This window comes from Podarcis muralis, chromosome 5 (assembly GCF_964188315.1).
Source record: "Podarcis muralis chromosome 5, rPodMur119.hap1.1, whole genome shotgun sequence".
Lineage (NCBI taxonomy): Eukaryota > Metazoa > Chordata > Lepidosauria > Squamata > Lacertidae > Podarcis > Podarcis muralis.
This window is the reverse complement of record NC_135659.1, coordinates 6551206-6571771: the sequence shown is the minus strand read 5'-3', so window position 1 is coordinate 6571771 and position 20566 is coordinate 6551206. Positions and strand designations below refer to the sequence as shown.

Here is a 20566-nt window from a genome sequence, read left to right as displayed (position 1 = left end):
GGGGGGGGGGGAGTTGTGGCAGGGAGCAGATGCCACGAAATGCAATAATTCAATAGGTTAGGGGGGGATAAATCATAGACAGTTTCCATTAAAAAATACCTGCTGGTTACTGGTGGGGGGGGGGGGGTTGTATGCTGTGCTAGGACAGGTAGACACACTTTTAATTTGATATACCAAGACACTTATTCTATCCTTAAGCCAAGAGCGCATTCTCAGGGTCCCTTAACACAGATCAGTTATGCCTTAACTGTTAAGAGATCCTGGGTATACATTCAGAGCTTTGTAATTTTTAAGTGAAATGGAGGACCATGCGGCTTCTATTGAGGAGGGGTGGGGTTGTGGGGGAGAGACTTCTACAGACTGGTCAGCCCACCCCTAGAGACTGCCAAGCAATGCATGGATAGTGTGGGGATTTTGCTAAGGTTGCTGTCTTTCTTCTGGTCCTGCTCTTTACATTTCTGGGTGTCAAACGCCTGTTTAGGGGCAGCTGCTCAGAATTAGCAGGAAAAAGTGATAATAATATATTTGGTGCTATTTTACTGCACATTTAAGTGTGTGTGTATGTGTGCTCAGCAAGCACCCTTTTATGCACTTAGTGGAGATTTTATATCATCCAAATGCTCTTTCATCCACCTAGACCACTTGCCATCTACTATTGGCTCAGATACAGTGAGTCCTTGTTACAGCCATTGGTAACATGCATATCTTTCCCATCAGACATACGATAAAGATTTCAGACCTGTCATGATCTGTAATTTTATAGCACCATCTAGTGTTCATAGGCAGCCTTTTCTGTTGAATGCATTACTTCATTTTACTTCCCTTCCTGGAAGGAAAATAGAGCACCACGTTTTTATTAAAAACAAACATAGAATTTTGGCAGCATCTGAACCATTGCTTTGCACCATTGTTCCTCACTGCATGCAAATGGGCATATTCAAAAGTAACTTCTTTCTAAGAGAGACCCGTTGTGTCCCATAACTCGCTAGCAGAGTTGGCTTAATTGCCTGCATTAATCCTGTTTCAAAAGCACCATAGCCCTGATTCAGGTAAAGTGGTCCTGCCTTCAATCCCATTGAAATCAATGGTACTTGAGTTAGTCATCATGACTTATTTTTTTTCTGTTGATTTCAGTGGGGCTCAGTTATGACTAACTGCCCTGGGATTGCACCTGTTTTCCTTATGCCAACCCAAACTATCTTAAAATTGGAGCCATGTTGAATTAGAGCAGGGGTTGTCAACCTGGTTCCTACCACCCACTAGTGGGCGTTTCAGGTTTCTAGGTGGGCGGTAGGGGGTTCTACGGCACAAGCTGACTCCTGCTTCCATTGAGCACTGGTGGGTGGTAAGGACATTTTACCATCAAGAAAGATGCATTTAGTGGGCGGTAGGTATAAAAAGGTTGACCACCCCTGAGTTAGAACAAAGGTCCATCTATTCCTGACAATGGCCAGTAGGATGTGTCTGAGAAGCCCACCATTCCCCCTTCTGTCTTTCTGCCACCCCTCTTTTTCTGACACCCACTTCTCTCTCTCTCTCTCTCTCTCTCTCTCTCTCTCTCTCTCTCTCTCTCTCTCTCTCTCCTTTTTCTGTTCTTCCTCTCTCAGCCAATCCTAATGGTCTGACCAGTTTGAATCTCTCTCTCTCTCTCTCTCTCTCTCTCTCTCTCTCTCTCCTTTTTCTGTTCTTCCTCTCCCAGCCAATCCTAATGATCTGACCAGTTTGAAGTCCATATCGTGATATCAGTTTCATTCTCTCTGACCTGGCAATATATTGTGAATCATGATGTGTGTGTGTGTTTCCCACAGTGTGGGAAAACCATGAAGCCAGCCAATGCTTCTGTTGATTCTTGCAGCCCCTGTTAACTCTTCCTGCTCAGCTCTCCCCGGCCTCATGCAGGAGGCAGCGAATCACAGGAGCAAGTGAAAGCAAAAATCACAATGCAGAAAAAACCATTGAGCCAGCCAATGCATAGCTCCATATCTCTATCCTTATTTCAGACATGGTTGATATATTGACACATCGCGATATTTAGCTGGTGACATATTGCGATGTTGATAGCCAGATATCGCCCAGCCCTCTATGACCTTTTTGATATTAAGTGGTAGTGGTCTGGCTGCACATCATTTCTCCCTCCCTCCCTCCCCCCCCCATATGTCTTCACTTCATGTGGTTCTCAATCTAGAAACACAATTTTTCAGCATACAAAATGCAGACCAGGACCATTGTTGCTGTTGCTTGGTGCAATTGCCTTAATTGCACATCATTCCCCTTTTCAAAAGCTCAGCTTTTCTAGTGCATATCTGAATTACTGTTGCTCAGCAGCAACTCCACCTCAATTTGGCATTTTTCAGTCCTTCTGCTTCTTCAGAACATTTAACTGCCTATGCAGGTTTTGTATGGAAAATCAAGTGTATTTTGCACCATTCTTAAAAAATGTGGAATGAGACCTGACTGAAGGTTACTTGAGGAGCCTTGTGCACTTAGAACCAGCAGTATTCTGGGAGGAAATAACCCAATTTCACATTTAGACTATTGAATCAAGATTTGAGAAACAACAGCATAATTCTTGCCAGGATTATTATTATTACTATTATTATTAATTTCAATTCTCTATATACTCCTTTATATTTTAAAGAAAAAATCTCAAAGTGGTTTGTTGTTGTTGTTTAGTCGTTTAGTCGTGCCCCACTCTTCGTGACCCCCTGGACCAGAGCACGCCAGGCCCTCCTGTCTTCCACTGCCTCCCGCAGTTTGGTCAAACTCATGTTGGTAGCTTCGAGAACACTATCCAACTATCTCATCCTCTGTCGTCCCCTTCTCCTTGTGCCCCCCATCTTTCCCAACATCAGGGTCTTTTCCAGGGAGTCTTCTCTTCTCATGAGGTGGCCAAAGCACTGGAGTCTCAGCTTCAGGATCTGTCCTTCCAGGGCTGATTTCCTTAAGAATGGATAGGTTTGATCTTCTTGCAGTCCATGGGACTCTCCAACACCATAATTCAAAAACCTTCCATCATATGTGGTGGGTTTGTAAGAAAGTGAAGGCTTTCTGGGAAATGATATATAATGAACTTTTAAAAAGTGTTGAAATATACATTTGTAAAGAACCCAGAAGCCTTATTATTGGGTAGTGTAGGTAGAGAAATACATAAGCAAGATAAAACATTGTTCATTTTTGCAAAAGAAGAGTGGCAGATGAAGTCAATGGATGATGCCAAGTTGGCGAAACTAACTGGGAAAATTTGGAACCAGCAGGACCAGACCTTTTTGAAAGACTGGAATAAATTTACATTATATTTGAGAGACAATTGTAAACAATTGACATTGTTAGTAGGGCTACAAGAAGTTTTGTAAGTTTAGAGATATCAATTATTACCAACATGATGTTTAAATGGTGTATTTAAGATTTGGATTTAAGGGTAATAATAATGATAATAACAAAATGCAATATCAGAGTATAATTAGGAAAACCATTAGTTGAGGAGGAGAGAAGTGTCAGGCCAAGATTGCCAAGTGGTTTTTATATATTATATGTAAGATGGATGTTTTGTCAAAAAAAATATTTATAAGATTTAATTTTAAAAAAATTTAAAAAATTATCATAAGCATAGAAGATACATATCTGCTGCTGTCACTACCAATCCTGCCAACGGTGGTTCATGGCATGCAGCACCTGTGGAAGCTCTGACTCGATGACCTGGGACTGCATTAAGAGACAGCCAAAATGGTCTCTGGCCTTTTCAGCAGCCTTGGCTTTTTGTAGCTGGAGTCAGTCAGGGCCTTGCCCTCCCAGGCCTGGTGGGAAAAGGCCTGTGAGGCCTGGAACAGATTTTCAGGACTCTCACTCAAGATGGATTGGTGCTCCTGTTTGCTGATCTATGTATGATTTTGAATGCCAGTTTTAAAGAAGAACATTAAGAAGTTGGAAATTATTCCAAAGAGATCTATGTTCTGGAAGGCAAGTCATACAGGGGAACACTTAAAAACAAAAGTAATGATATAAGCTTGAAATCTGCACAGGGTTCTTGCAAATGATTGCACACCCCTGTGGGTGCAGATGTTTTATCTCTCTAGTCCAGGGCACCATGAAGCTTGACCAGGTCACATCTCACCTTTTCCTGATTCTATCCAATCACATTTCTTACAGGTAACTCCCCATCAGATGAGTCTGAGGAGCGTGAGCGAGATCCCAGGGTCCTTACGTTTCCAGAGTACATAGCCAGCTTGTCAGAGTCAGGAACCAAGCGCATGGCAGCCGGTGTGCGCATGGAATGCCAGAGCAGAGGCCGCTGTCCATCATCCTGTCCTCTGTGTCATGTATCCTCTGGCACAGACACTGTACCTGAGCCTGTCCTCCTGGAGGTCACAAAAGCAGCACCCATTTATGAGCTGGTCACCAACAATCAAACTCAGAAGGTGAGTGGCTTTATATGGGAGGCAGGACTAAGTGTAGTATCAGTGGTTGCAAATAAGTGAGCATTCCAAAGGGGGACAGGCTACTCTCTTACTCGGTCTTAAGTATTCAAATTTTCATATAAACAAGATTGTGTGTCGAGGTACTCCAAACCACCTATAAATAATTCACACCACACATAATTTTTGTTTAAGGTTTTTGGCATATGTTTGGCCACAACTTTATTAAAATATATAAATGTGAGTGGTTGCTTAGGCATTGGTTATGACTATCTGTCCCCACGCCCAGAGACAGAACTGACTTCCGGATTCCAACGAAAGCCAGTAAGAGAAAACAATATTAGGGAGAGCATGGAGCCGGGCACCAGACCCTCACCCACCCACCCCCCGCATGTTCCCGGGGGCTTACATGGCCCTAAGCCCCCTTCAGGGGTACGGACGAAAGGATGGCAAGCTCCTGGATTCCTTTAACGGAATTCCCTTGCAGCAGCAGCATTGGAGGGGCAGGCACTGCCAATCCTTACCCCTCCACCAACCAATTTTTAAACCAATGCCTAACCGCAACCTTATAAGTTGTGACGATTTGCTACGCAGTAAGCAAAAACCAAATGGCACCAGCCAATCAGCCAATTGGACAAAATTCCTACCAGGCCCCTGCCCCAAAAGCAGGCGACCCCATGACAGGCATAGCAAGGTCAACCAAAAGCCCCAAATTAGGAAGGGTGGGCGGGTGATCCGCAGCAAAAGAGCCCAGTCAGTGGTACGTGACTTCATTTTATAACCTTTGGTCCAACCCCCTAAATGGCAACACCAAAATTTGCCCAGCAACCCAACTCGGATGGTCATCCAAACTAACCTGCCCATCAACAGAGGGGTGGCCTGCCAGACCCCACCGCAACACATGCTCTCTATGAATGAGAATACGCTTTATCTGAAGGGGGCAGAGGGAGTGGGAGAAAACATGGTGACATTTCCAATCTTCTCAAACCATGATGGCTAGAAACAGACTTGAAGCGGAATAACTGCAGTCAGCATAACAGTGCTTATTCTCCCCATCTGAATTACTTTCTGTTTGCAGAAGAGGACTGATATGTTAATGGCTTGCTGGTCTTCTGTTATTGAATTCTGAACTTCTGTTTTGATCACTGCACGTGTGCAGGTTTGCTGCACATTGTACTCAGTGACCTAGTCCTAAACCAAACCATGGCTTAGTGTGAAAGGAGCAAACGATTTGCAGGCCTCTCAGCAAAATTTGTCAGAAGGGCCCCCCTGCTTTGCAGCCCTTGGGTAGGATGAAAATTCAGCTCATGGTGGGGATTTTCTTGATGTTCCTCCTGTGCTTTTCCTCATTCCTGTTCTTTTATTTCTCTCTCAGCTGTTGCAAGAGGCCACCATGAGTTCCCTATGGTGCTCAGGCAGTGGGGACGTCATCGAGGACTGGTGTCGGTGTGACTCAAGTGCCTTCGGTGCTGATGGACTTCCAGCCTGTGCCCCGCTCCCACGCCCTATGTAGGTGTCCCCCACCATCGGTTTGCAGAATTGAGATTTTGCTAAATGTCTTTTGGGAAACGTGGCCTCATGTGATACTGTTCGTTGTAGCAAATATTCTTCCAGCACCAGAAATAAAGAGAGAAATAATGGCTGAAAACTGAGGATCTCGCCTTTCCAAACAGAGTTACCTCTCTTGAGTCTCTTTCACAGAATCATGGTGGTGGTGGTGGATTTGATCAGACTGTTCCTTTTTGAATCTGGTGTGGGAGAGAAGGCACACATGGCCTGATCTCCATGCCTGCAGCTCCTGACAGTCCCCAAATTGCTGTTAGGAGCCCAGATGCAAGCAGGGTGTACATCAGAAAGTGTCTATCAAAAAGTGCAGGAAGGCATTGCCTTTCTGCTCCATTGCTTCTAAAGGAAAGTGCATTTTATTGGTGTCTGTTTTTATTGGGTCTTAAGAGTATGTTTTATTGCTGTTTTTAGGATACTCTGTTTATGTCATGAATTTTCATGGCAGGAAAAAGGCAGGATGCAAAAAGTAAATATTAAATCAATATTGTAGTAAGGCTACAGGTGCAAAGGCAAGCTTTTACTGTCCACCAGGGTAAAAAAACAGCAGCAGCAACAACTGTTGGGAGTTCAAGGTTTCATAGCTTACTCAGCGTCACAAGTTTGATGCTGCTCATTTCTATATTTCATTTTGGCCTTCCCCCAAGGAGTGCAGGGCAGTGGTCATTGTCCCATTATGCCCTCACCGTGAGAAGGTCAGTTGAGCTGAGGTGTCGTGATGGAATGGAATCTGAATCTGCCTGCTGGATTTAGAGTGTCACACCCCATTTTGGCTTCTGTGCGAGGTGTGTGTCTGAAAGATCTCTAGTTGGGCCCTTCTCTGCCCACCTCCTTTGCGTTGTGCACCAAAGACAGGGCGTGGCAAAGTGTGCCCTGTTCATCTCATTAATGTTACCCCCCTAGCCTTGTGGGGGCTTGAAGGTACTTGAATAAGCAGAACACATTATTATTTGAGCAATGTTGCTTAAGCATCATCAGATGCTCTGTTGAATACAGTATAGTGAAATGAAGGCGGAAGGGGGGGTACTCTGTTGTCAGAATTTTGCTGAATTTGAGTTGGCATTCCCATTGACATCATCCAGAGATGCTTGCCAAGGGTTAGCCATAGCCCGACCTCTGTTTTTGCTCTCCCCTCTGCAGGCTGAGGTTGTCCACTGTTCATGAACCTAGTAGCTCCCTGGTAGTTCTGGAGTGGGAGCATTCGGAACCCCCAATTGGAGTACAGATTGTTGATTACCTCATCCGCCAGGAGAAGGTGACTGACCGCTTGGACCATTCCAAAGTGGAAACTGGTGGGTGCAGTTTATTCTTTTATTCATTTACACAATTATTTTTGAAAATTTCTAAACATCCAAAACATGGATTCCAGGGTAGTGTGCATAAGAATTAAATATTGATGCAATATAACACACCGTATTGTTCAAGGTAAAGGTACCCCTGACCATTAGGTCCAGCTGCTGATGACTCTGGGGTTGCACACTCATCTCGCTCTATAGGCTGAGGGAGCCAACGTTTGTCCACAGACAGTTTTTCCGGGTCATGTGGCGAAACCAGAGCAGCGCACAGAAACGCCGTTTACCTGCTTAACTACTTGCACTTTGATGTGCTTTTGAACTGCTAGGTTGGCAGGAGCTTGGACCGAACAACGGGAGCTCACGCCGTCGCGGGGATTCGAACTGCCGAACTTCTGATTGGCAAGCTTAAGAGGCTCTGTGGTTTAAAGAAGGGCTAATACTAAATCACAGTGTTGCCAAAATAGTTTGTTCCAGGTTAGATGACAAAATAGAGCTCTCTCCATAAGAGCATAAGAAGAGCTCTGCTGGATGAGACCCAAGGCACTTTCAGGTGCAGCTTTCACAGTGTCCAGCCAGAGAGGGGGACCTGAGCACAATAATACTCTCCCAGTTGGGTTGTCCAGCAACTGGTTTTCAGAAGCATACTGTGTCTGGCAGTGGAGGGAGAACATAGACATCATGGCTAGCAGCCATTGACTGCTAATATCACCCACTAATTTGTCCAACCCTGTTTTAAATTCATCCAGGTTCCAACCCAAATCCAAAATCCAGTTTTAAAAACCATCATGATCATAAGAACCTCCATTGTTTCTCAACCGTTTGAGCTAGGAATGGGCCAGAACTCTCCCTCCACATTCAGCAGAGCTTGGTCCCCACAAAGAGGTCCAGAGTGGGTAGATGGGAATAAACAGGAGGGTTTGCAATAATTTCTGAGGACTTTAAAAAGTTTCCTTCCCCTTTATGTTTAAATGGCAAGCCTCAGTATCAGCCTGTGTCTGACTTAAAAATGAAGCCCCCAAACGCCTGGGGATTATGCCACAATCATTTGCAAAGAGTCAGGACATTTTATGAAGGGAAATGGATGTCCCCATATTAGTCACCCTATTCTGTGCTCTACATCATGATCACACTCATTTGGATATTTCCTACATTGTCTTTTTGTGCAAACAATTATACAGGACTCACTTTTAGAGTTGCCATCAAAATTCGGTTTAAAGCAAAATTCAGGGTTTGAGTTTGAGGTTCGTTCTCATGTAAAGCACCTGAAGACTCTCAAAGGAAACAAACATTGGATAAAAAGTTCCAGATTTCTCAGGGCAAATGCAGGAGGGGAATATCCAGCACTTCCGTACGTTGCCATCGGATTTGAAATGAATTTGGAAGTTCATCCTCTCGTGGAATATTTGATGAAATGTCAAGGCTCACGATTTGTTTGTTTGCTCAGTTCACAGTACTGGTTGTGTCATTTAAAGCCTCAAGCAATTTGGGACTGGGTTATCTAAAGGGCAGCCTCCTCCCATTGGAGCCTGTCTACATTCTTCAATCACCACAAGAGGTTTGGGCTCTCTGCCCTTTAAGGTGTGATGGATAGGAGCTTCTTGGTGGTGGCACCCAGGATGTGAAATCTGCTGCCATGTGAAATTTTTCTGACCTCTTCTCTCCCTGCCTTACAGAGCCAGTAAAAAAACCAGTGCTTGTTTGGCACACTCTTGCATAAATGAACCATGAATGCTGCTGCCAACTCTTCTGTTACTTTTCTATATTTAGTTCTGCTGATTGCTGCTGGGTGGCTTTGATTCTTATTGCTTTGCTTGTTTAAGCAATTGCTTCTATTTGGGGGTTGCAGCCACATTGAAGGTTCAGGAAGGTGAGGTGCAAATACCTTAAGAATTAATTGCCAAAGCAGTTAATCAGAAGCAGAGTAAAACGGCTTTGGCTGCCAAACTCCTCTCCAGCTTCAATTTATTATTATTAACATTATGGCTATTACTATCTATATACTTATTTTTACCTTTTCCTCTGACAGGGACTGAAGGTGTCTTACAGATAAAAATGAGAACAGCTAAACACCTAGAAAAACCCCAATAATTAAAAAGCAATTAAGCATTAATACACACTCACATATAATACAGTGGTACCTCGGGTTAAGTACTTAATTCGTTCCAGAGGTCCGTACTTAACCTGAAACTGTTCTTAACCTGAAGCACCACTTTAGCTAATGGGGCCTCCTGCTGCTGTTGCGCCGCCGGATCACAATTTCTGTTCCCATCCTGAAGCAACGTTCTTAACCTGAAGCACTATTTCTGGGTTAGCGAAGTCTGTAACCTGAAGGGTATGTAACCTGAAGCATATGTAACCTGAGGTACCACTGTACAATTTATTAAAAACATAAAAATAACATGATTTATTAAAAACATGCAGACCTTTCCCATGCTCCTCTGTCTTCCTTGCTCCTTGTCCATCTGCATTATCAGATAATGGCTGGGTTGCCTGTTTCCCTAGAGACGGTGCTGAGTTTTGTGGATGACATCATCTCTGGGGCCAAGTCGCCCTGCGCCATGCCAGCGCAGGTGCCTGACAAGCTGTCCGCCACCATCTCCTTGATCATCCGCTGCCTGGAACCTGACACCACCTACATGTGAGTAGCAATACCAGCTGCTGACTTGTCTTGAGCCTGCATGTGGCAGGCCGCAAAGGGGAATAGATATCTTTTGAATTAAGATAGAGGTGCAGGAGATGTAGGGCACAATTGCTCATGCAGTCCAAACATAAATGCTGCATGTATCTGGTGATATTTTCTGTTCCGTCACCAGGTTCACTCTCTGGGGCGTGGATAACACAGGGAGACGTTCAAGGTCAAGTGACGTGACCGTGAAGACTCCTTGCCCGGTGGTGGACGATGTGAAGGCCCAAGGTAACAGTGCTGCTGCAGAGACCTGCCCGTTGGCAAAAGAAGCTTCTGCGTACAGCGCTTGAGTATTTTATTTTATTTTTAATCATTTTGTGTGTGGGTGTGTGCGAAACCTATTCCTGCAAGTATAAAATTTAGGGTTTGGGGTTGAAAAATGATGCTTTGAAAAGGCACAATATATTATCTGGTATGCACATCTGTGTTGCAAGTTGCAAAGCTAGGTTGCTGGTAAAGAGCCTTCGGGAGCTCATCTTTGAAATCCTTGTTCCATCTTCACTGTTGCATTGAAACACAAAATGCCTGTCTTCCCTTGCCTGCTTGCCAAGGGCGGCTGTTTCCCCAGCACTCTCCCTTCTCCCTTCCCAAAAATGCTGTGTTGAGGAGGGCAGCTGTGATGGGGAAACGCTTTTTTCCAAGAGGTGCTGTTTAAACTCCAAACTACCCTTCACTATGTCGATCAACATTTCACCTTCCCTTTCTGTTTAAAACCAGAAATAGCAGACAAGATCTACAACCTCTTCAATGGCTACACTAGCGGGAAGGAGCAGCAAACGGCCTACAACACCCTGCTGGACTTGGGCTCGCCAAGCCTTCACCGGGTCCTGTACCATTACAACCAGCACTACGAGAGCTTTGGGGAGTTCACCTGGCGATGCGAGGATGAACTGGGCCCCCGGTAAGATGAGACCTTCTGTGCCATGCCGGTTGCTTCAGAATACAGTATCTGCCAAAGTTCTTGTCACTAGCCTTGACATCCTTAAGCAGCAACATGTAAAATGGAAAAGATACTGGGAGTGTGTCTATGCCACAGCATGGCTTAACTGGTTTAATAGTAATTATCTTTCCCCATAGCAGTCTGAAAGCACATCAAGTGCAAGTAGATAAATCGGTACCACTCCAGCGGGAATGTAAACAGTGTTTCCATGTGCTGCTCTGGTTCGCCAGAAGCAGCTTAGTCATGCTGGCCACATGACCCGGAAGCTGTACGCCTGCTCCCTCGGCCAGTAGAGCGAGATGAGCGCCGCAACCCCAGAGTCGTCTGCGACTGGACTTAACGGTCAGGGGTCCCTTTATCTTTTTACCTTTCCCCAAGGAGTGTTGGGAACTATGGCTTTGTGAGGAAATAAGAATTTGCCCATATCGTCACCAAACTGGGTTCTACAGGATTCTTTGAGGGGAGCCATAACAATTAAACTGATATAAAAGGGGCACACATGTATGGCATTATTCTGTCCTTTATTTCAGGATAGTGACACATATTAGATGCCAGAGGGTTGACAAAAAAATAAAGAATGCTTGATTAATTTGCACACCCAACCAACCCTTTCAATAGGCCTCAGAGCAGATTACCCTATAGCAAGTGGCTATGGATGAGCTTTATTCTTACTTACTAGTAAAGGTAAAGGTAAAGGGACTCCTGGCCATTAGGTCCAGTTGTGGCCGACTCTTGGGTTGTGGCGCTCATCTCGCTTTATTGGCCAAGGGAGCCAGTGTATAGCTTCTGGGTCATGTGGCCAGCATGACAAAGCCGCTTCTGGCGAACCAGAGCAGCGCACGGAAACACCGTTTACCTTCCCACTGGAGCGGTACCTTTTTATCTACTTGCACTTTGATGTGCTTTGAACTGCTAGGTTGGCAGGAGCAGGGACCGAGCAACGGGAGCTCACCCCGTCGCGGGGATTCGAACCGCCGACCTTCTGATCGGCAAGTCCTAGGCTCTGTGGTTTAACCCACAGTGCCACCCGCATCCCTTTACTTACTAGTAAGGGATATTTTAAAAAAGATTCAAGAGAGATGCAAGAGTTAATTCCCTTTAAAAAACAACAACTCTGAAATTAAAGGAGTCAGGTGGTGTCACGTTATTGGCATCCAGCAGCATTTGATGGAGATCATTTCATCAGTCTCTAAGGATGATGATAAAACTTAGGGATCCAACTTGCTGCTTGGATCAGCTGCCTGCAGATGGATCAAATGCTCTTGTGACTGACACGGCAAGCGACTTGTGGATTAAACCTTAACTAAGAGACTGGCTGCTCTGTTTCAACATTTCGTCCTTAATGCACTTGTCATCTTGCATACCAGCAGTGTCCCTCCTGCTCTGAGGGCTAGAGGGGACAAAGTAATAGGGCTTTTTCACCCTGGAAACACTTTGGAAAAGGCACCACAGCTCCTTGTAGTATTTACCCTCATCCTGTTTTTGCCCTTGGGCAAACACATTTGGCAAGTGTTTGTATTGTTTCAAAAATCTACACAACCTGCATGATTCTGAGCAATAGTGGAATCAAAGAAATGGGGGTGTACATTGCAGGAAGTGAAGCCGAAATCCCCCTTTAACTCTCTTGGAGTCAAACTCAGTAAGAAGACAGAGATCTGTAGCTGGAGTTCACCAGCTGTTGTTTCAAGTCTGGTTTTTCGTTTTTTGCCAAAAGCAACCATAGTCTCACTGGGTTCAAGTCCCTTGGCACTTCATGATACATGTTTGGCCCCTCCCCTCACTCCACAAATACTGTTTTCCTAATGAAAATCCCTTTCAAACATGCTGTTTACTCCGTTAGGGAAAATCTATGTGTTGCAGCTTCAGAGAATGGGTTTCACTGAGAAAATATTGTTGGGTGGGGTGGGGTTAGCTCCACTGTAGACTCAATCCAGATTAGAGACTTTCTTTTCTTTTTTTGCCAAAATGTAAAGCGATCACTTTTCCCCATCATCTCACGTGGTTTGGCCCTAGAAAGACTCTGAGGGGGAGGACTCTTCATGGCTTCTTATGCTTTGCCATCCTTGAGCACTTCTTCAGCAACCACTTGGCTCTCAAGTTATTTCCTAGCAACAGTAGTTGCCATGACAAAGAACAAGCACCCAAGAAAAAGCTGGGTTGTTGGTAACTCTGACATCTGGAAGCTGAAAGGCTGCAGGCTTTGCCATGCTGACACTTAAGCCAAACATCTGGCTTATATGACAGTGAGAGGTTAGTGGCAGTCTGTCAAAGAGGAATCTTGGAGAGTACAGTCTAGCCTGAACCCACTTACATCTTGTGTCCCCAGGCTTCTTCTCAAGAGCTCAGGATGGGATCCATGAAGCCTTCTGCCATTTTGTTCTTGCAACAACCCTGCTTGGTACATTAAACTAAAAGACCGTTGTGGCCAAAGCTCATCCAATGAGCTTTGCTGGCCCAAGTGATGCAATCAGACCACTATGCCACACTGGTTCTGATATCCTAGAGAGCTCAGCTAATGAAGTTCTAATCCTCTGTAGATGATGTGCTCCCATCAGCCCCAGCCAGCAGGGCCAATGGTCAGGGGTGATGGGTGCTGTTGTTGAACAACATCTGGAGGGGGTCCCATTCCAACCCTGCCACCATATTACTAAATTCAAAGTATTTCAAGCAGTTCAAATTGTTCCATGCGCTTTCTCTCAGTAACTCATACAGCAATCATAGTGACAGTTAAATTCGATTCACCTGCATGCTGACCTCCACGGCCTGTCAATCATGTGACCTAATGACACTAGGTGATCGACAGTTGTTTGACCATGCCCACTTGTCCAACTTGGCCGCTAAGGCTAATCTTAATAAGCATCTGAGAAAGTCCCCCACCGCTGGTGTAGATGGTGGATTGATTCAGTATAAGATTGCTCCGTGTGTTTCTGCTTAGGCCTATTTCTACTTCCCTTCCCTTGTCTCTTTCTGTCCTCTCTAGAAAAGCCGGTCTCATTCTCTCCCAGCTTGGGGACCTCAGCACCTGGTGCCATGGCCTCTTGCAGGAGCCCAAGATTGGTCTTCAGCGCATGTCGCTCAAATTCCTTGCCTGCCGTTACAGTGAGATCAAGCCATACGGATTCAGCTGGATGGAGCTGAGTCGGGACCTCAAGAAAACCTGCGAGGAGCAGATGTTGAGTGTCCTCTACAATGACTACGGGGACAGAGACAACTGAGAGGAGTCAAGGAAAGAAGACAAAGGACTTCCTCAGAGTCGGGAGGAAGACAGGGAGTTTGGAGGTGCAGGATGGGTGGGTTTTGTACATGGATCTTCAGGGCATCAGATAGATCTCTAGGACAATGTTTAGCCAAGGAGAGGAGAACTCACTCACTGCATTGGTTAGCCTGGCTTGACATGGTCAACAAACTTCTGACATTTTCAAGCTGTGTGGGACCCAGTGGGTGGTGTTTGGTATTTTGGGTGGGGGTGGGGGATTGCTCTGCTAAGTTTGCCAAGAGGTTCCTCGGAGTGGTGTGGGGAGACAAAGGGGCGTGTGTGTGTTTTGGGGAGAGAAATCCTCCTTCACACTGGGGTACAAAAGTGGCAGCCTGCTCTCTTCCCACACCCAGTATAATTTCAACTGAACAGCTGAGGCCAAGAAAATAGGGGAATCGCTTTTTGGGACTGAAAAATGGAGGAATCAAAAATGGAGACAGGTTCAAAGGAAGGTATAAAATGCTTGGAATGAGATGGATTAATATCCTAACTTTTACAGAGAAAGGTTTGTGCCTTCTTATGGTTTCAGCTGCTCTCTGCCATGTCTCCATTAAAGCAGGCGCCTCCTCTTATCCATGCCACTGTAGAGAACTTTTTCTAGGATGTAGCTAGAGTTTCTCTATCTGTGGCCCCCATGGCTGCCTTTATGGCCTGTGACTTGAATGTACTTCGTTGGGATTCATCAGGATCAGCTCAAAGTTGCAGAGTGGCAGGATCCGCAATATAGCACAGAAGCTTCCTTAGCTTAATATGCTGGGGACGAGACCAGGATCAGAGACTACAGCATATAACGAAACTGGATTCTACCACCAGGAAATGAAAGTAGAATAAATTATGCAAGTATAATTTGTTTATTTGGTTTTTTAAAAAACCCTGTTGGTTAGAGCATGGTGCTGATAATGCCAAGGTTGGAAGTTCAATCCCCGTATAAGACAGCTTCATATTCCTGCATTGCAGGGGGTTGGACTAGATGATCCTCAGGGTCCCTTCCAACTCTATAGTTCTGTGATTCTATAATTCTATACTTGACTTATGAGATAGAAACTTGGAAGCAGAGGTTCAAATGATTTGTCCCACGACACTGCCATCCAGCCTATGTCAGCAGGTGCTATGACTACATGGCGAACTGTGAGACAAGGAAGGGCTTGCAGTGATCGGTGTATCAAGATGGGGTGAGGGTCACAGGGGGCTATGAAGAGCGGGGGGTCTTCATTTGTTCAGGGAAGCCTCTTCCCACACGTCTCTCTTAAGTCCTTGTGTCCACAGCCAATGCAATTGTAGGTACTAAGCATTGTAGGTACTAAGAACCCAGGGATATGTAGTTTCCCAGCAGATGCCAAGTACTCAGTGGGAAAGTATATGTCTTGGTGTAACTGTGTCATTGCTGAGTGGTGAAGAATTGATTTGCTGAAGAGTTTTGTCTGCCGTCTACTCTCTCTCCTCCCCTTGGTTGTCTTCAGTCTGCTCCAGAGGGTGGGGATTGTGGCTGTTGCTAAGCAAATATCCCAGGTGCCAGGAGCCCTGAGACTTACTTAGTGCCCAGGCTGCCCAATGCCTCTGCTGAGCACTCAAGTGCCCTCAAAGCCGGCTTGTCCCAGGATTCCTTAACGGCTTAGAGGTGTGCACAAATTCGGCCAGCATCCTGGAGCCAGAGAGGAACTTCTCAGGGAAATTATGGGCAGGAGAAATTTGAATTCTAAACCAGGTAATAATAAAATGCAGTGACATGACTAAAACCAATAAAATCGGGAAGGGCTCATATTGGCTTTAATTTGCTGCTGGTGACATGAATAATGAGATGAGCCCATCTCCTGTTGAAGGAGGCAAAGCTGCCCCAACACTTTTGATCTTTGAGTGGGAGCACATGTGGAGGTCTCATGGCACAACTTTAGCATCTCCCCCCCCACGCCCCCGCTCAACAAGTCAGAAGTTAATGATTCTTTTTCAGGTATTTTGGCAGCAGGTAGTTTATTGGAATTAGGTATCACCAACGTACCAGGCATCAATGGTTGCCTGGTGCTGCGGGTGTCATTTCAGATTTCACGCCAGAGTCAAGCAAGTTAGTTCCTGGATCCATTCAAAGTCAAACTTTGAAGGGGGGGGGGGGTGTTTCTTGTTACTGCACCTGTATCTTTTCCCTACAGGTGGCAGAAACAGCTAGGGAATAGTTTTGGACAGAAAAACAGCTGGAGGAGGAAGGATGAAGCACCTTTCACAATTGCAGTCTTTGGCAGAAGCCTATAAACCAAAAAACTGTTGGGAGACTGTTGCCTGCATCCAGATATCCAGCATGGCCTTCAGTGTGCAAGGGCCAGTGAGTCAGTGCAGAGAAGCCCCTTCCCATTTTGCCTCAAGGGGCAAAACAGGGCAGCCCACGCCTGTAAAAGGGTCAGGGAAGCTCTGGGTTGGCGGTGGTACCACCACTGCCTGTCCCCCTCCCCAAATGTGCAGGATTCTGTCCTGCATCCTGTTTTCAGCAGTTGCCAGCCGAATCTTCTGGACAGCTCCCCGTTGGTTGGTTGTTTCCCAGCAACTGTCGTTTCAGGAGTACGCTTGCTCTGAATTTGGATTTTCCTTTTTTTCCATCATAGCTAATAACTACAAATAGAACCATCTTCTGTGTGTGGAGTGAGTAGAGTTGCCCAGATCCTACTCAGTACTACCAATATCTAAACGTAGTGCTAGATGTAGCAGGTAGAGATGTTCCTTCCAAGAGACAAGAGGCTGCTATTTTTGCCAGTTGTTGTATACAAGGGGTGACTGCCAAGAGAGGAAAATGTTAAGGTGGCTTCCTCACATTCAAGGCATGCTATGATGCTAGCTGCCAGACATCTCCTGCAGAGTGTCATCCCTAGAGATGGCCTCATGAGTGGTCCCTTTGTTCCTTCTTTTGCCTCGCCAAGATGTGAAGAAGCATATAGTCACTGCCCCCTTGAATTTAACCTGAGTACCCTCAGTCAATTTTGAATTATGGTGCTAGAGGAGACTCTTGAGAGTCCCATGGACTGCAAGAAGATCAAACCTCTCCATTCTGAAGGAAATCAGCCCTGAGTGCTCACTGGAAGGACAGATCCTGAAGTTGAGGCTCCAAGATTTTGGCCACCTCATGAGAAGAGAAGACAAGACTCCCTGGAAAAGACCCTGATGTTGGGAAAGATGGAGGGCACTACTTTCCCAGGGGACGACAGAGGATGAGATGGTTGGACAGTGTTCTTGAAGCTACCAGCATGAGTCTGACCAAACTGCGGGAGGCAGTGGAAGACAGGAGTGCCTGGCGAGCTCTGGTCCATGGGGTCACATGATAGTCTTTCTGAGTCCATCATATTTCTCAATGGTATAAATTAAAAATATAGACAAGAAGTTGCATGGAAGAAAGGGACTTTAGCCTAGCAGGAATTCAGTTGTAACATGACAAATTCACTAGTAATGACCCACTGACAGAGTCCGAGTCCGAGTCTGTCCCTTGTTGAGTGCTCTGAGGAGGGCAAGCAGCTGCTTCTCCTTGCCCCTGATGGGAGAATATCTAGCAGAGCTGTTACTCACTAGAAGAAGCCCTACAGCGCAGTGCTTGGTCTACTTAGAAGTAAGGCCTATTGAATTCAGTGGGGCTTACACCCAGGTGGATGAGGTTAAGATGGCGGACCTAGGTCAAGGCACTGTGAATTTTGATTGAAATGCTCCAGAAGGGAAAATATGTACTTATTCTTAGATGATGCACACCCATTTTGCAGCCAGGCACCACCTTAGAAGATGAATTCTCTACCATGTGGGAAAGGAGGAGGAATGTCTGTTCTAAGATGATGGTGCTGCCACAATTTTTGTAGCTACTTGTACTAAAAATAATGAACAGGTTTGAAAAACTGCTGCCAAATTGATTGGGACACCTCCTATATAGATTCACAAATTAATTGACTAAACGAGATGCCTCTAATTTCTCAAATTGTTTCCATGCACAGCCATGCTTAGTCTCTCATAGTATCTTTCTCTTGCCCCTACCCAACACTTTATTTTGCCAGGGATCATCTAATACTCAAGTCCTGCTCCCAAAATTAGTGACAAATTTTTGCTTGAAGTAGTTTGGGAGTTCCTTGCTGCAGAATTCTGAACTTCCACCCTGAACGATGCAGGTTCCCTCTCTGAATTGCTGAAATAGTTCCCTTACAGTCTTGTGTTTTTTGTTACTAATTTTGCAGGTATTGCTCACTGGATTTTTATAGGTTTGGAGTGAAAAACTGACACTATAGCATTGTGGAACCACAATAGGACCCAATATCCCATGCACATTGCCACTCAGAAAGTAGGCCCAAGAATGCTAACATGGGGTAATTATTGAAAACTTCCTGTTAATGTAAATCAAAAGAGCGAGCTCACTGTTAGCATTTGGGGGCCTCTTTGACACCAGATTCTGCAATTCGTTTTAAATTGCAGTGCTTTATTCTGCCAGTTGCCCAAGGCAGACTTAGCTTACGATCCTAAGGTTTAAGAACAGCACATGAAAAAGGGACCCCTGAACCAAGATTGTAGCCTTTCCCAAGGCAACTTCTGCATCTTCAGCTACATCTCTAATCTTCCTCCCCCCAATTCTGGTCACTCATCCAACTTCTGCTTCCTTTCCACAGACCAGCATGCAGTTCAACTGCCAAACACACACACACGCACATAACACAATTTTCTGCTTCTACACTTCTCTGCCCTTAAATTCCCCACCCCCTGCTCCATTATATGGCTGCGGGAGGTCAGGGTCAGGCCTCTGTTTTAAACCACCCATGTAAAACTGGCAAACAGGAGTTCCGCCATCTTGGATATGGTTGCTGCCATACAGGGATTGTTTGCACACACTTGGGTTGGGCCATTGAGCTTGCACCGTGGAATTCATACAGGGATATTGGTTCTTTTTTAAAAGAAAGAAGAAATGCACCTGTCCGCAATCTGACTTCTCATTTATTATGGAAAGATACAACTGAAGTGGTTCCCCCGCCCCTTTACTATTATTTCTTCAAGATCTTGTATTGCTGTATTTGCATGGTTACCTTTTGCTTGTTGTGAGATTATTTTGGTTATCGGTATGATTGGGTCAGTTGATTTCCCCCCCTCAAATGTCTTATTTACTACAATTCTCATTTCTTGGTGTTCTCTTAAAAATATGAAGCAAAGTTTTGCTACTGTAGATCGATGGTGGCTGGGGCTGGCGGCGATGTCAGGAAAGTCAGTATTATTATTGTTATTCTTTTTAAAAACGTTTCAAAGTAATAATTGTAACACTCTGTAAAATCCAGATTACCATCTAACTGAATATTAAATGGCGCTGTTAGTAATTTGTGGGGTTAGGAAATTGCAGTGTCTCTTTATATTTTCAAACCAGCTGACATCTATCCCCCCCCCTTTTTTTTTGGTGTTGGATGAAATGTTTAGGCTATACTTCCTTTGCTTTCAAACTTAATTTCCTCATTTTATTAGTTTGCCAAGAAAACCCTGCACATTTTTGTCGAAGCTAGTAATGGGGGTATATTTTCAGTCTGAGGAGTTTTAAATGCAAAATCCCCCCATTCAAAAGTGTCCCTCAACCCCTTTTGAGTGAGACTCAGACCCCTTGAAATCCAGGTCTGGTTTGAAATGGGGTTTGGCCCTTGCTGATAGCCAGCTCTCCTTAGCCAGCTTCTCCCAAGTAACACCACCTTTATGCTGCAGAAGAGCACAGCAGAAATGGATTTATCATTTTCACTGCCTCCCAAATTGAATCGGGAGACAGACCAAACTACAAACCCTGTGCTCCACTGCTGTGATTTCATCCCAGGGAGCGTGGGATTAAATCTTTTTTTGCCTCCGGATTCAATTTGGGAGCCAGAGGAAATGAGACATGATTGTTTTTGAGAAAATGACACTCCACTTAAGGGAAGTCCAGAAACGACAGCTCCAGCAAGTTTTCCTCCTTGTTGCTTGGAAAGGTGTTTGGGAGGGTTTGCATGGCAAGGGGAGGCATGCTTCATCTATCTCTCCCCCACCCCAAGAAACCTTCTTGGAAAATCCCCCCCCCCAAAAAAAAATCCAGCTTTTGCGGGAGCATTTTGTAGGAAAGCTTAAAATGACAGAAAGAAAAGGGGTTTTGAGGCAAATGGGGTGAGGGTCACACAGAGACCAGGATAATATAGTTCTTATCCATTGAGGGCTCCTTTCCACGTGTGCATGTAGGATACAATTAGATGTATTAGAACATGTGTGTGTGTGTGTGTGTGAGAGAGAGAGAGAGAGAGAGAGAGAGAGAGACTTTTCTCCTGATCCAGAGCTGAAATCTCTTCCCACCTGTCAAGCATCCTGCCTTTTCCTGACCTTACACCGCTCCAGTTTTCTTCCAGTGAACATCGCAAAAGAACTGGCTTACTTCAGTAAATGAAAATCAGCATTACATTATAACAG

The 20566-nt window shown here is 45.1% G+C and overlaps 1 protein-coding gene across 3 annotated transcripts in view; it reads left to right on the top strand.

Annotated features, from left to right (window-relative positions):
* Window positions 1–19467, top strand: part of ASTN1 (astrotactin 1) — a 222469-nt gene extending 203002 nt beyond the window's left edge. For 2 of the 3 annotated variants that reach the window (XM_028732343.2, XM_028732345.2), the window contains exons 17-23: window positions 4147–4415; window positions 5788–5921; window positions 7116–7267; window positions 9773–9908; window positions 10084–10184; window positions 10674–10857; window positions 13877–19467. In XM_028732343.2, coding sequence (XP_028588176.2) covers window positions 4147–4415; window positions 5788–5921; window positions 7116–7267; window positions 9773–9908; window positions 10084–10184; window positions 10674–10857; window positions 13877–14111 — 1211 coding nt within the window. In that variant the 3' untranslated portion in view covers window positions 14112–19467. Of the gene's footprint in view, window positions 1–4146; window positions 4416–5787; window positions 5922–7115; window positions 7268–9772; window positions 9909–10083; window positions 10185–10673; window positions 10862–13876 lie in introns of those variants that run through there. The other variant, XM_077928222.1, reaches the window with a different exon arrangement.
* The last annotated feature ends 1099 nt before the right edge of the window (window positions 19468–20566 follow it).